Source organism: Echinops telfairi, unplaced genomic scaffold, assembly GCF_000313985.2.
Source record: "Echinops telfairi isolate 266 unplaced genomic scaffold, ASM31398v2 ScPeMD7_7412;HRSCAF=8450, whole genome shotgun sequence".
In the NCBI taxonomy this organism is placed as follows: domain Eukaryota; kingdom Metazoa; phylum Chordata; class Mammalia; order Afrosoricida; family Tenrecidae; genus Echinops; species Echinops telfairi.
The window spans coordinates 15,229,478-15,245,435 of NW_022111312.1; the positions used below are offsets into that span (position 1 = coordinate 15,229,478).

Sequence of the window (15,958 nt, forward strand, 5' to 3'; positions counted from 1 at the left end):
ATCTTTCTATCTTCTATCTATATCTTGAAGACACTTAAAAACACTAATTTAAAAATACCCAGTTTCCCCTGAGTCATTCCAACTGCTGGCAATTCCACGTATGGATGGAGCCGAGCTGCACTGCACAGCATGTCCATGGCTGTGAGCTCTTGGAAACAGATCACCAGCCCTTTCTGTCAGGGGCCTCTGGGTGGGATCAGACTGCCAACCTTTCCACAAGTAGCTGTGCACCTAACTATTCGGCAGCCAGGGACTCCTGGTAGAAACGAGAGTATAGCCAGACCACTGATCACACTCACACGGCTTTAGAGATTACAGTTATAAGGTAAGGAGCGCTGAGAAAATAGCCAAACCTAAAAATATTTCTCTAAAACAAACTTAATGAATATTCAAAAAATGGATCTTCCGGACTTAAAATTTTTCTAACACATGGACTCTAAAATTAGGAAGGGATTTGGGTAAGAAGTGGGATGGAGGGAGGTTTTTCATGAGAGCAAGGCAAAGCCTTTGTCATTAGCCCTGGGATAGCCTCTTGGACACCCAGCTTTCACCTCTTCTGTTGCAGCTGGAGTTTCTCTTTAGGGACTGTGCCTTTTTAAGCCCTGAACTTCACCCTTAGTGCAGGACAGTCTTCTGACCCGTCTGCATTAAGACCATTGTCTTCTATGACCACTCCTCTACACCCCCCACCGCCCCTAGACCACAGTGATTGGTCCAAGGTTAAATCCGTAATCTAATTTAAGCCAATGAAAACTTGATCCCAGGACTTTAGGTGTTGGGGGCAGGTGTTTGCTTTTCTTTTTTTGTGGATGAGGATGTGAGCATGACTATTGGCAGGCCAAGCCCACACAGGGGGAGAGCAGAATGGGGCCTGGGACTTGGGGGAACTGCAGGCCTGGGCTGAGCCCTGCATCCACAGATAAAGCCAGCCCAACCCCTGGACACAGTTGGGTGACCAGTATTATTGAATGGCTGCTGTTTTCTTTTGTGTGTGTGTCAGTGGTGTGGCCACTACAACATTGATGAGCGTTGTCACATGGGTGCACATGGGTGGCCTTTGGGGCCTTTGGGCAGAGGGAGTTGGATGTCCTCCAGAGTAGACCTCTTGAACAGCCAATGACCAGTGAGGCATCTGTGCCGCCGTGGGTGTGAGAGGGATTGCATCTGGAGGGGAGGTGGTCGGGATCCCGGCTGGAAAATCAGAGCAGCCCCAATGGACACCCCATGGAGAGGGGACGTGGTCCCTTGAATGGTTCATTTTGGGGGTGGATATGGCAGCTCATTTTTAGAAAAAAACCGTCTGGCCCACCTGGATCAGTTTCTTAGGGTTCGTAATATACTTGTTGTTGTTAGGTGCCATCGAGTTTATTCACATTCATTGTGACCCCATGGGACACAGTAGAGAGAACTTGCAGGGTTTCCTAGGCTGTAATCTTGACCGGATGGAGGGACTTCATCTCACCTGCTTTAGACATGTTACCAGGGGGGACCAGTACCGGGGGAAAGACATCATGCTTGGTAAAGTGGAGTAAGATCCCAGGAGATGGATGGACCCCGTACCTGTAACCTTGGGCTCAAACCTAGCAATGATCGTGAAGATGGAACAGGCCAGGTGGGTTTTGTTCTGTCGTACATGCCCCCTAACAACAACCACAGACTGGAGCACTTCCTCTGTGCCAGTGGTTCTCAACCTGTGGGTCACAACCCTTTTGGGGGTAGAATGACCCTTTCACATGGGCTGCCTAAGACCATCGGAAAACACATATTTCTGATGGTCTTAGACACCAAGACTTCGCTCCTCTATCCGTCTCCAGGCCCACATGCAGATTTGCCCACAGATGAGGAGTGAAGACTGTTACCCATGCTACACCATGCTTCAAGACAAATTTCATTTATTTGTCATTAGAAATCAATATTTCACAATATAGAATTACATATTGTTTTTGTAAATGAATCACTACGTTTTAATATTTAATTTGTAACCATGAAAATATATCCTGCCTATCAGATATTTACATGATGATTCATAACAGTAGCAAAATTACAGTGATGAACAAGTAATGAAAACAATTTCATGGGTGGGGGTCACCACAACACGAGGAACTGTATTTAAGGGTCATGGCATTAGGAAGGTTGAGAACCACTGCTCTATGCCAACACTTCACACTTAATTGAATTGCAACCTCTTGAAAAGACCGCTGTCTTAGTTTCCTCTGGTCACCATAGTGAACGTGACGGCTTCAACAAACCATGGTGTTCTCAAAGGCAAGGTGTAGGAAGGTCTGGGTCCCTCTGGGGGCTCTCAGGCTGATTTTGGCCCCATGTCTTTTTCCAGCTTCTGGTGGCTCCCAGCAACCCCTGGGCTTCCCCGGCTTGTAGATACCCCACTCAGACCTCTCCCTCCATCATCCTAAGACCTTATTCTCCATGTTTTGTCATCTTTTCAGGTCACCAGACACTGGATTCAGAGCCCATCTGAATCCAACGTGATCTTGCCTTGGGGCCCACACACGCACATCAGTAGGCCAGGCACATTCTGAGATTCCAGGATGGGCATGGATTTTGGGAGGGACTATTCTCCTCCCCCTCTTTCTGACCAATCGAATTTGGGCATCAGTTATGTATGCTACTCCCAGATCTGGCCATGGACAACATTATTTTAATTCTCTTGGAGTTTAGATCTTTGGGTTCATCTACTTGACCCACCTAGGCCATCTGCCTTTAGATGTTCTTTTAAATATGTATTTATTTATTTCTTCCTACAGCCAACACCGTTTATCTATCTATCTATCTATCTATCTATCTATCTATCTATCTATCTATCTATCTATCTCATTGGTCTATTAATAATATTTCAATTGATCCACCCATCCACCCATCCATGATCTACCTACTTAATCTATCAATTTATCTATCTTCCTTCCTTTTTTACCCAAGTTAATATTCATCCCACTATAGACACCCTCATTTATTTCTCTTTTGAAAGACAAGAGGCATCGGCATGGCCATGCAAGTCAGCGGTAGGGCTGGGTCTGAGCCCAGGGTGGGCCTTTAACCCTGACTCCACGGTGACCTCGCCTTGTGGTTTTGGTCTAGTTACTTCATCTCTATGGACTCCAGATTTGTCATCTGTAAAACTGGGATAACACTTTCTATCCATCGTGCTGTTAAGAGGATTAAGTGTGCTAATGCAGGTAAAACATGAGGTAATGTATGCAAAGCTCTTGGAAAGGCATCTGGCCCAGGGTAGTGGCCCTCGGTAAATCTTAGCTCTTATAATTGCACAAATACTACTGAGCACCTGCTACATTCCAGGAGGTGCTCCGGGACACACTCCTTCTGGCTCCAGGCAGCTGTCGGCGTGTGGACTGGGCAGTTTGCCTTCAGGATGTCAACAGTCTTGTCCTGAGAGAGTTGTGACCTCAGGTCGTGTCCTATCCCCCCCCCCAGCTATGCTTGCGGATGATGTTAGTTTAGTAACCTTCCAATCCCTTTCCTTGCTGTGAGTTGTTTGATTAGCTCCCACACAGGAGACAAGCTTGTCTTAATATTTGGGGGATGAGTTTCCAATCACTAACATTGAATCAAGAAGGCTGACGAAGAATTGATGCATTTGAACTGTGGGGTTGGAGAAGCCATATTGAAAACACCATGGGCGGCCACTTTGAGGACAGTGGTAGCTACATCATCTGTTGTTAATTTGAGACTTAGGAGTGAAGGGGTGGAGTTTAGCCTGTCAATCAGGCCACAGCTTGATGACCTCATTTGGAGGCGCTAAGGAGATAAATAGCTCGCTGGAGGTGGGACACAGGCTCACTCCCTGGGAGACATTGCAGCTGACAAGACACATGGAGCTAGGCTAGTGCTCTGAGATGGAAGAGCCACGTGGAAACCCATGCCAGCACAGAGTTGTTTACACAGCCACTGGATCCACAAGACTCCCCACCCACTGGCCTGTGATCTTCCTACATTCAGCATCATTGCTCTCTCTTATCCCTTGTGAGTGTCTATGAATTTGTTTCTCTAGTCTACCCACCACTAACACAAGGACTAAGGTTCGCCTGGCCCAAGCCATGATACACTCCATTGCATCCTATGCATGTGAAAGGGGGGCACTGGATAAGGAAGTCCGTAGAAGATTCGATGCATTCAAATTGTGGTGCTGGAGAAGAACATTGACAGAACCGAGGACTACTCAGAGGACAAACCAATGTGTCTTGGAAGAAGTAAGGGCAGAGTGCTCCTTAGAGGCAAGGATGGTGAGACTACCTCTCACGTACTTTGGATCCGTCGTCAGGAGAGCTCAGTCCCTGGAGAAGGACATTGGATTGGGTATAGCAGAGGGGCATCGAAGGAGAAAAGGAGATGCATTGACACTGGCTGCAACAGTGAGTGCAGGCATAAGAGCGCTGTGAGAATGGCGCAGACCGGGCACTGCTTTGTTCTGTTGTGCATGAGGTCATTATGGGTCGGGACCTACTCCATGGCTCCTAACAGCACCACAGTAACCCTGAATTCAACCCCACGACTCTTCTGAGGCGTCAACCACAGCATAGCAACCCTAGGTGACGGAGCAGAGTTGGCCCTGCAGGGTTTCCAGCCACCCACTCTGTGGGAGCAGATGGCCTGGCCTTTCTTCCTCCCGCGGGTGGCCTCTGGGTTCAAGCCACTAACAGTTGGTTGCCAGCTGGAGGCTTTAATCCCCGTGTCACCAGGCCTCCTATACCTTCCACCCAGCTTCCACACGTGTTAGCATTTTACATAACAACAGGACAACGTTCAAAACCAGGAGCCGAACATCGATACCAGATCATTCACTGGCCTACAGGCCTCATTCAAACGTCAACGATCACTGGACCCTTCTGTATCCTCAAGTGTCCTCTGCTGCTCAGCTGTGGCGGGTTGGCCTATGGACCACGAGGCCAGCAGTTCAACACCACCAGCCGCTAAAGCAAAGCACACAGCTCCCTGCCGCTGGCCAACACCCCTCAGTGTTTGTCTCTAGTGTCATGTCAACTGCTTTCCTGGGGTGGCAAATGGGAACAGAGGTCACACTCCCACCCACAGCCCTGGATGAATCAAATGCATGGATAGAGACAAAGCATGGGATGCTGCTTTTGCTGAAAAGAAGATGCTCAGGGAATTTTAGTTTTTGTGACAAAAGTTCTTTTCTACCCCCAATAAAGTCCTTTGGAGGGGAACCTCCATCTTGGTGTGCAGCCCCTCCACTGAGACTCACTGGTCTAGACTGGGAAGGCACCTTAGTGGCGTGGTGGTGAAAGCACTCAACTGCCAAACAAAAGGTCGGGTTCAAAGTCACCAGCTGCCCCGTGGGAGAAAGATGAGCAGTCAGCTCCCGTCAAGATTGGCAGCCGTAGGAAGCATGCAGGACATGTCCTCTCTGTCTCTCAGCATCGGCTCCCCAGCAGTGATATTTTTTTGTTTGTTTGATCTAGTCTGATCCTCATTATATTTCCAGAATCTGCCACTCAAGAAATTCTCCTCACCAAGGATGGCCAGGAGAACACACTCCTGTTTCTGACGCGGTACAGCCAGAATGCCGCTTCCAGTGAAGGAAGGCCAGGCTGCACGCCACATGCTTTGGACGTGTTGTCTTTCAGGACCCTGCCCCCAACACTGCAATGAAAACAGCATCACTTGTTCTTGGGTCTCCGAGGACATCATTCAAGAGAAATGAAACACAATATCCACGCAGCTTAGAATAGAAAATATCCTCAGAACGGGACCAGTGAACAACACCACGATACATGGAGGAAATACTGAACTTCTCCAGGAGCCACTTCACTTGGCCTGGCAGTCACTGTGTAGGAAAGCAGACGTAAGACATCAGAGAATGGAGACGGAGGCCCCCTGGGGTCTCTGCAAATGGGTCTTTGGCTCTTGTCAGCTTCCCCTGAATTCTCTGGGACTATTGAGCAGGGATTGAAAAGCCCTGTCTTCAGACAGAGTGCTCAGGAAGTGAACTAATGCAGATCTAGTGAGATTAAAAGTTAACACCCTCTTTGCTATTTTCCCCTTTTAACTCACTCTTAATTCATTCTGTTTATGATTTCCTGCTTCCTTTTGAATTGAAAAAAAGTAGCCAGTGTTATTGAACAAGGTGTTTAGAAACTGTTACATGAGAACCTCATTGATTCCATTAAAAAAGAAAGAAAGAAAAGAAAAGAAACTCTCCTGACAAGTTCAAGGGCTGGATGAGTGATATGTGTGTGTGTGTGTAGGGGGGGGGGCACAGGACCGATGAGTTCAGAGTCCTGAGTGCATGATTCCTGCCCTAGCCCTCATCCCCAAAGGCAGACATGGAGCCCCCCAAGACCACCTCACTCCTGATACTAACCACAAGGTTGGGAGCCCCCAAGACCACCCTCAGGGTCAGTCTTTCTCCAGCAGGACTCAGGGGACTGAGAAGCGCTGCCGTCCTCACGGTGGGTTGACTGTTGCTTTTAGGTGCTGTCCGGTGGCTCTGCTTCACAGAGAGCCCAGGCACCAGGAAGGAAACACAGCCTCCCAGTGGTGATGCCGCGCCCATTGGCGCAGCCGCTGTGTCAGTCCGTCTCGTCAGGGCCTTCCTCTTCCTCATTGCCGTTCCACTTTCCCAAGCATGGCGCCCTTCTTTGGGGACTGACCTCTCCCTACCGCATGTCCAAAGTAGGTGGGCCAAGTCTGGACCATCTCTCCAGATCTTAGCCTGACTGGGCCCGCATTGGGATGCTGGTGACAGCAGGGGTCTCAGGGCGATTGCCCTCTAGCCTCCTGAGCTCCCTTAACCTGCTGATCCTGGTGGTCTGCTTGTGCGGTGAATTCTGTCCCCAGGTGGGAACCACACCGGCCTCATGTGTCTTCTCTTTTCCCCGACAGAATCAAGGCTGCAGCGGGAGTGAAGATCACAGCGGTCAGGGTCAGCAGTGAGGACCGCTGGGCTGTGCAGGAGGACATAGATAACAGCAGTGACCAGACCACGGCCACCCTCACCTGCGTGGGCCACCGTCCCGACCCGCAGAGCAGGTGAGTTCCAGGTTCTCAGGCTCCTGGGCAGCGAGCGTGGGGGTGGATGGGGAAATAGTGACTTACTCTGCTGGTACGTCAGGAGCCCTGGTGGCACGGTGGGCTAAGCGTTGGGCTGCCAAAGGCAAGGTTGGCAGCTAGAACCCAGCAAATGCTCTTTGGGAGAAAGATGAAGCCCAACCACCCTGCCCAGGGAGGGTCTCTGTGAGGCAGAGGCCACGACGGCAGTGGGTTCGGTTTGGTTGGGGGCTGTGTACACTCATGCCTCTTCATATAGCTCTTTTGTAGACTTAAGAACCACCTGGGGGTCGTGTTAGAATGTTGAGTCAGTCTGGGGTGGACATGCAAATTCTCAGCATGGGGTGCAACTGCAACCAGCCTCTTGGAAGGCCTGCTTTTTATGACATGAAGTTGCCCGCCGAAGAGACAAGCGTCCCACTGGCGCATTTGCACGGCCAGCTTCACAGCCCCGTTCCTGACAGTTTCAGGATTCCCTGAGCTCAGACGCACCCCAGTGTGGGGTTGGGAACTGTATTTTAAGTTATCATTATTGTTGTTATTGTTTGCGGTTGCAGTGTGGCAGGCGGGTGGGAAAGAGAAGCTTAAGTGAAGAGGTGCAGAGATCATGAGCCAAACAGAGGTGACTGGAGGCAGCCCTGGTAGCACAGTGGGTTACAAGTGGAGCTGCTAATCGCAAGGCTAGTGGTTTGAAGCCTCCAGCCGCTCTATGGAAGAAAGGTGAAGCTTTGTATTCCCTTAAAGAGTTAGTCTCTGAGGCCCACAGGAGCAGTTCTGTCGGGTGGCCAGGAGTCCGAATGGATTTGAAGGCCGTGGTCCCCCGGCACCATCCACCCTGATCTCTTTGTTCTCTTTCTGAGTCTGGTCTGGAGGGTTCGCTGGGGCACTCCCTGAGTGGAGGGGGAAGTGGGTAGAGGGAGCCTGAGGCACAGGGTGCCTGGGACGAGTCTGCTCTTGCAGTGGGGTGATGTGCCGAGCGCTGTCTGCTGGTGGGTGACCCCAGACAACCCCAGCTAGAACTGCAGGCTGGCTGGCTTTGAGGATCTCTTTCAAAGCGAGAGAAGTGCCTCCGGTCGAGTGGCTAAAAGCCTCCATTAGAGAATAATTGGTCCAGTGACCCAGCTGCCTCCTGCCTGAACTCCACGTCCTGTCCATCACCCCTTCCGTCCGTTGAAAGAACATCCAGTCTGCAAACTCACCGGACCCGAGAGTGGGTTTCCTGGAAGTCTGCGTCTGCTGCCTACACACTCCCTGGTCCTGAGCAGCCCAAGCGGGGGAGGCCTTGGGAGTTAATGCACCGTGACCCACTTCAACACAACTGCAACACCGCCCCCAAACCAAACCCGCTGCCCTCGAGCTGATTCCACCTCCCGGGGACCCTGGTGTCCCAGGGTCGACCTGTGCACCACACAGGGCTTTCTCCTCTTCATCTGTTAGGGACACAGATGGCCAGTTCCCTCTTATACAGGAAGGTGCCCTCATCACACACCACCACTGTGGCAGCTACAGAGTCTCCTGTCAACTTGAGTGAAGGGGTGGAGCCTAGCCTGTCAATCGGGTCATAGCCAATGAGGGCTCTGTGTGGGCATGGCCTTCTCCTGAGGATTCTGGGAACTGCTGTCTTCCTCACTGGAGGTGGGACACACACTCCCTCTGTCTTCCCTTTCCTGCTGCTGAGACACTCAGCTGGAGGAGACACGTGGCGACCCAAACCAGCATTGAGATGCTTCCACTGCCACTGGATCCATAAGACTTTGCATCCACCCGCCCTGTGATCTTCCTGCATTTGGCATCATTGCATGTGCTATGTCTGAAGAGGAATTTATGGACTAGTATCAGACATATGGGCTAATAATATCAAACTTGTGGATTTGATCTGGACTGCGCTGGGATATTTTCTCCATATATGATTACTCTTTGGTATAAAACTCTCTTACACACATAGGAGTATCCATGAATTTGTTTCTCTAGTCCACCTTGACTTACACAACCACCAATCTGGAGGGAGCTGGTGCCCTGCTTGTGAGGCCTGTTACACCAGAAGCACCGCTCCCAGGATGCCATTCATGAGGTGTCTCTCCGCACCACGAGACGCCTGGTCTGCAAGCTGCCCTCGTCCAGGGGGCTCCTCATGGTCACCAGATGGCTACAGCCATGTCTGACATCCCACATTCACCCAGCAGAGCCCAAAGCTGCAGGAGAGGGGGCACCTCTTCACACACCCTTTAAATATCTGTCACAGGGCCCCTGGCAGCCCTCCCTTTGGATCACAAGGAGGAGCCGCGGATGCAGGTGGTCTGGGACAAGGAGCACCAGGGTGAACTCCAGGCTCCGTCCACAGTGGGAGAAAGGATTCCCAGGACACAGGGGTGAAGCAATATCGCTCGCCGAAAGGCAGGCCGTTCAAACCCACCAGCAGCTCTGTGGGCAAGGGGCGACTCAGGGTCTGCGTCTGTGTCCATTCAGAGATAGAACCACTGCCTCGGGGTCCGCTCTCCTGCACCACCATCCCTGGGAGGGGTCCCAGGCTGTGAATCCCTAGGGGGGAGACAGCCTTCCCTTTCTCCGACGGTGCCACTGTAGGGAAGATGGAATCTTGCAGGCCCTCTGGGGCCAGGTCTGCCCATCTTAGAGGGTCCCAATGCACCGGGATCCACCCAGCGGCAGCAGGCTTGGTCTTTTGGTTGGGGTGGTAGAAGGTGGTCTCTACTGCCGGGAAAAGGGTAGGAGAGTGATGCTGGAGGATTAACGAGTGGTGATCATTGCTCAGTGCTTTGGCCCAGGTCTCCTATGAGTTTGTGCCCTGGTGGAGGCTGCTGGGTGACTGTCAGGTGGCTTTGTCCCCTTGGACACTGCACTAAGGAAACATGAGCTAAAGGGGGCCACAGTCTTCTGTGTAAAAGCCCGGAATGGGCTACCACTGGTCTGAGGCTGGCTGCTCAGCCACTGTCTTTCGTGACCGGCCCCTCACCCGCCTTTCCCCGGGCACCCTTTTTCTCTGGCAGGCTCCTCCTCCAAGGCCAAGATGTTGCCCACTGGCTCAGCCACTTGTGGACTAAGCTTCTCCCCAGACAGGCTCACCCACGTCCTGGGAGAGGTCACCATTGTCTCAGTGTGGGGTGGCTTGGAGCACATGCCTGAATCAAACACTGTAGCCAACCCTGGGGTCAGGGGTTAGGCGGACCCCCACTGATCCTGGATGGAGGGCAGGCAACAGGCGATCCTTCAGTTAGAGCGCTGGTTCTCAACCTTCCTGATGCCACCACCCTTTAATATAGTTCCTCATGTGGTAGTTACCACCCAATCATAAAATTATTTTCGTTGCTACATCATCACTGTCGTTTTGTTACTGTTATATGAATCGTCATGTAAATATCTGATATGCGGGATGTATTTTCATTGTTACAAATTGAACATCATTAAAGCATGGTGATTCATCACAAAACAATATGTAATTCTATATTATGAAATACTGATTTCTAATGACAAATAAATGAAATGTCTTGAAGCATGGTGTAGCATGGGTAACAGTCTTAATGTAACAACAGTAAATGACATCGCTACATTTTGCAACAGTATGCGTAAAAAGCCAACGTCAATGTGAAGGTTGAGATAGCTTCTTTCTCATCAGATCAGCCTATCTGTATGTGGGCAGACCCGCCTGGGGACAACACCTGAGTTAGAGGGTCTTGCTGATCCACCTGCGCAGAAGAGGAATATGAATGCGAGGGTCTGACTCTCCAGAAATCATCAGAAATATGTGCATGTGTATCTCTCTCTTTAAGGAACCCTCACCTGCCTTAGGTGGTGGACTGCTAACCACAAGGTCAGTGGTTCAAACCCACCCACCACTCCAAAGGAGAGAGAAAGTAGGCTGCCTGCTCTCCCTTGGCGGTTCCCAATCGGGTTGCTCTGAGTTGGCATGGACCCTGTGGAGGTGGGTTTGGGTCCGCTCTCACTCTCCTCACGGTGCTACTCTGTGCTTGGGAGCTGATCCCCAGTCGTCGTGAGTCGGAGGGTGGAGTTGGCTGCCCCACGGGTATCCGAGGCGGTGGGTTTTATGGAAGCAGGCTGCTACATCTTTGTCCCCATGAGTGACTGGTGGGTTCAAACCCATGGCCCTTTGTGTGATCAGCCCCGAGGACTGGCGATAGTCCCCGGGTGGGGCGTGCAATGAACTCCCTCCTTGTGGACAGAGAGCCTGGTGCTCCTAGTCCACTCAGAGGAGCCTCGGAAGAAAGACCGAGAGATGCATTTCTGAGCAGTCACTGCCAGGGACTATCCGAGGGAGCCCAGGTCTATTCTGACACACACGGACACCGCTGACACAAGGGCCACGGACCACGGACTGCTCCTGAATATACTGGTGTGTGTGCATGCGTCTATGTATCTGTGGATAATGCACGAGGGGCTTCAGGTGGTCTGTGGAACAATCTCATTATCTTTTAATTCCATTTTCCCTGGAGCTTTTTACAGTCCTCTTGTCCACCCATCCATTCACAGGTGTGTGTACCGATTCTGTCATCTATGGACAGGAGACTAATTTTGTTGAGCTCTTTGACCTACCGGCAGTTGTATCATCAAAGAAAGGACAACCCGGCCGTGGCCGGCACGGGGCTTTCTGGTCATGAGTTTTGCATTCTCTTTGGAAGAGAGGACAAGGCGGGGGCATCACCAGCGCCAGGCTCTCCCGGCCCTCCCTGATCCCAAGGTCTTCTGTCTCTTGCTTGTTTCACACTCTGGATCGGACTTCCCCTGTAAGAAGGGGTTGTTGCTCTGGCCTGACAGTTTATGCTGATCTAATAAACCGCAGAAATCCATCCCACAATCTAAGTCAGTAGTTGGCTCCTATTTCCACGACTTGGTGGAATGGTGCCATCAAATGAGGTGTGGCATGCAAGCTCCCCACTCCCCCCACCACCCCACCGTGTGCCAGCTGATGAAGTGGGTCTATGCATACCCATGAACAAACCACGCCACAGAAAGCCGGCCGCTCTGAATGGTGACAACCTGAGGAGGAATGGAGTTTTTAATAGAATATAATGCACGAACTGCCTGAGCCGGTGTGATAAGAATGAAAAAAATAAAACCAACCCCACAAAAACCCAGTGTCCTGTTGGAAAGACGCAATACACCGGGGCGAGAAAGTCAGGGACGGGCTTCGTTTAGAATGGTGTTAATGAGCGTCCGTTGTGAGGACCCGGCAGTCAGGAAGATGCAAAGGGCATGATACAGAGCGCACTGCCCAGCGAGGAGAGAGGAGATTAGAAGAGAGTAAGCCGTCGACAACGTGTTCAGACAGAGAAGCTGCAGCAGGAGGACACGGAAGGCCAGTGATAGACTGCTTGCATGGACACCGGGCACAGCCTGGCGGCAGCTTGGAAAAACACCAAGCCTGGCCAGATTTCTCGGGCTGTGGGTCCCAGTTCAAACCCACCCCCACCTCCCGAGGGAGAGAGATGGGGCCGTCTGGTTCTGTGGAGACAGAGGCACCATCTCAGAAGCCTTAGTGAGCATTCCCACTCTGTCCTGCAGGTGAGGATGGGTGAATACACGCGGGAGCCGTGGGGAGTTTCTTGTTGGTTTTGGGGATTTCTTTCAAGATGAAACCAAGATCAAAGGCAAATGTCGGCACGGAGGGGCGACCACATTGGAAAGTCTGGAGCTGACTGTTTAGGAGTCGTGGCTTCCGCATTTGATCCAGAAAATAGTATAATCTATTGAGCGGAAGGAGGGATCATCACATTGACAAGCTCCATTGACTCATTCCTCAGACTCTCAACTCACGGCCGTCCGGTTGATTCCAACTCAGCAGCCCTGTAGGGCAGAGAACTGCCCTGGTGGGCTTCAGAGGCTGCCGGTCTTTACAGAAGTAGAAAGCCTCACTTTTCTCCCACCGAAGGGCTGATAGTTTTGAACTACTGACCTTGCCATTGGCAGCCCAATGTCTAACCCACTCTGCTGTCACAGTTGAACGTTCAACATGAGCCAGCGTTGGCATTGAGAAGGGTACTGTAGCAATTATGTCATCTGGTATCAATTTGAGAGGATGATAGGTGAAGGGATAGAGTCTGGCCTGTCAATCAAGATGTAACCAATGAGGCCTCTGTGTGGGCATAATTCTGGGAAATCCTTATTTTCCTCCTTGGATGGGGCAGACACACACTCTCTGCTGACTCCCTGAGAGACATCCCTGAGGAGAAGCCACATGGACCTACCCTGATACAATCCTGGAAGCTGGAGATGCCACGTGGAGACCCCTGCCAGCGCTGAGATGTTTACAACACCACTGGATCCAAAGACTTTCTACCCACTGGCCTGTGATCTTCCTGCATTTGGCATCACTGCATGTGTTTCATGAGTCTGAAGAGGACTTTATAGATTGATATCAGACATATGGGGGTAATATCGGATTTAGGGGCTTGGACTGGGCTGGGTTGGGATGCTTTCTTATTGCACAATTACCCTTTATATAAAACTCTCTCTTGTACACATATGCGTGTTTATGAATTTGTTTCTGTGTTCTACCCAGACTCACACAGGTAGTTTGTCAGGTGTCGTTCATGGAACATGAGCCAGGGGACAGCTTTGGTTGGTGTGCTAGTCCAGGTTGACTAGAGAAACAAATTCATTGACACTCATATATGTGTAAGAGAGAACGTTATATCGAAGAGTAATTGTATATTGATAAAACATCCCAGCCTAGTCCAGATAAAGTCCATAAGTCCGATATTAGCCCATGTGTCCGATACCAATCTTTAAATTCCTCTTCAGACTCACGCAACACATGCAGATGTGCTGAATGCAAGAGGATCACAGGCCAGTGGGTGGAAAGTCTTGTGGATCCAGTGGCGGTGGAAGCATCTCAGCGCTGGCGTGGGTCTCCATGTGGCTCCTCCACCTCCAGGGCTCTGGCTCCATCAGCATAGCTCCATATGGCTTCTCTTCAGGAATGTCCGCAGCGAGAGTGTATCTCGCCTCCTGTGAACTATTTATCTCCTTCATGCCTCCAAATGAGGTCATCAAGCTGCAACAAGATTGACAGGCTAGATTCCACCCCATCCCAACTTGACAGGAGATGATGTAACTTCCACAGTTGGGCTCAGCAATTCTTATTCATGTTAAAAAGAAAAAACAACAAGGAGGCATTTAAGTGATTATAACACCGGCTTCTATTTCTAAGAATAAGAAGTTGTCTTTCCTCCCTGACTCCGTTTTTTGTTCGCTTCTTTCCTTCTGGAAAAGGTTCGACTGAGAGTGAAGGCTGCAACCTTGGAGCATTTTTGTAAATCGTTGAGGACAGGCAGGGGTTGCCCTGCTGTCCATTTGCTGTTAGACATTCAGTTTTCCCTGGTCAGTGTGTTTTAGGTCCCTCTTCCTTGTCTGTCTTAGTCTGGAGACTCCACTGAAACCTGGTCACCTTGGGTGACCAGTAGCATAACTTTCAGCATCACGGAAGCCACGACAATATGACAAAGTCCCCGATGGAAGGTGAGCGTTAAGGAGCATCTGAGGAACTTACTGATGAAGATCTGAGACCACAGCCTTCATTCAGCAAGGATTCCACTTCAACACAAAGGGACCAATAGGCAACATCGTAGCAGAGGTTCTCCCTAGCAATGAGGGGAGCAAGTTTTCATCTGTGTACTCTGGATATGTTATGGGGAGGGACCCATCCTGACAGCACACTTGGTAATGTAGAGGGTCCGCCAAAAAAAAACACCACACCAAGAGAACAGCTTTCAATGAGCTGGCCTGGAACAGTGGCTGCAACAATACAAACATAGCAACCGCTCTGAGGTTGGTGCAGGACCAGGTGGGGGATCTCTCGTTGTGCACAGGGGTGAATCGAGCCAGAACTGACAGCAGTTTTCTCTTCCTTATCTTATTTTTAAAATGTTCTGAAAAGCCATGCAGTGCCAGATACTATTTTAAGTCTTTTGAAAAAAATGAAAAGAAAACCCTTAAAAATCAGAAATAAGAATCTTGTGAGGCTGATAACTGTTTTCTTTTTCAAAACCATTTTATTGGGAGTTCATGCAGATATCTTATCATTCCACAGTTCAATCACACCAAGCAGTATTGTACAATTGTTACCACAGTCAGTACAAAACATTCTTTTCCTTCTTGAACTCCTTGACATCAGCTCCCGTTTACCACCTCCTACCACCACTATAACACCCCCCAAAAAAAAACCCCTTATTCTACCTTCTGTCCCTATAGGTTCATCAATCCTGGGTTTCATATACTGGAAAACATTTAACAAAAATTCAAGAGGGTGACCCCCTAATGACATAACTCATTTGAGATAAACCCCAATACGAACAAACGAAAACCAAACAAAAAATACAGAAAAATGTTGGAAACCAGATCAGGCCTAACATGTATCAGATGGGGGTGGGGCGGGGGAAATCAACTGTTGGGTTTGAATCATGCAAGTCCGGATTATCCTTTTGATCTTCCGTCGTCATCTCTCCAGTGCACTCTGTGTGGTCGCCAGGTTCCTCCCATCCCTCGATTATGGAGAGAGGGTGTGTGAGGCAGGGTTCTCTAGAGAAACACAACCAGGCCACTTATGATTATCTATATATAAAGGATAGGTTTATGCAGTGAGAAGGAATATAACAGCTAATTAGTCTACAGAACAGTACAGCGGGCTCAGTTCAACAGCGGGCTCACTTTTGTGGAAGTTAATATACTGAAAGTCTTTAACTCGTCTGGTGTTGGGGAGTGGTGGGGACCTTCGGGTCTTAGGTCAAGGAAGCAGACAGCAGAGTGTTCCCTCAGGAAAAACAGGCAGAGTCTGCCCACAGGGAGCAGACAGCAGGGCGGGTCAGCAACAGTAGCACTGGAGCTTAGCCAAGCAGACCCGGATGGGATATCAAACTCAAGCAATGCAAGACAACAAGATCCA

General features: G+C 50.2%; 1 protein-coding gene across 1 annotated transcript in view; it reads left to right on the plus strand.

The window, feature by feature from the left end:
• The window catches only part of LOC101645423 (transmembrane protein 132B), a 307,471-nt gene that overhangs the window by 229,752 nt on the left and 61,761 nt on the right, over positions 1-15,958 (plus strand). The window contains exon 3 of the mRNA XM_030887437.2: positions 6,880-7,026. Within this exon, the coding sequence (XP_030743297.2) occupies positions 6,880-7,026 (147 nt within the window). The remainder of the gene's footprint in view (positions 1-6,879; positions 7,027-15,958) is intronic.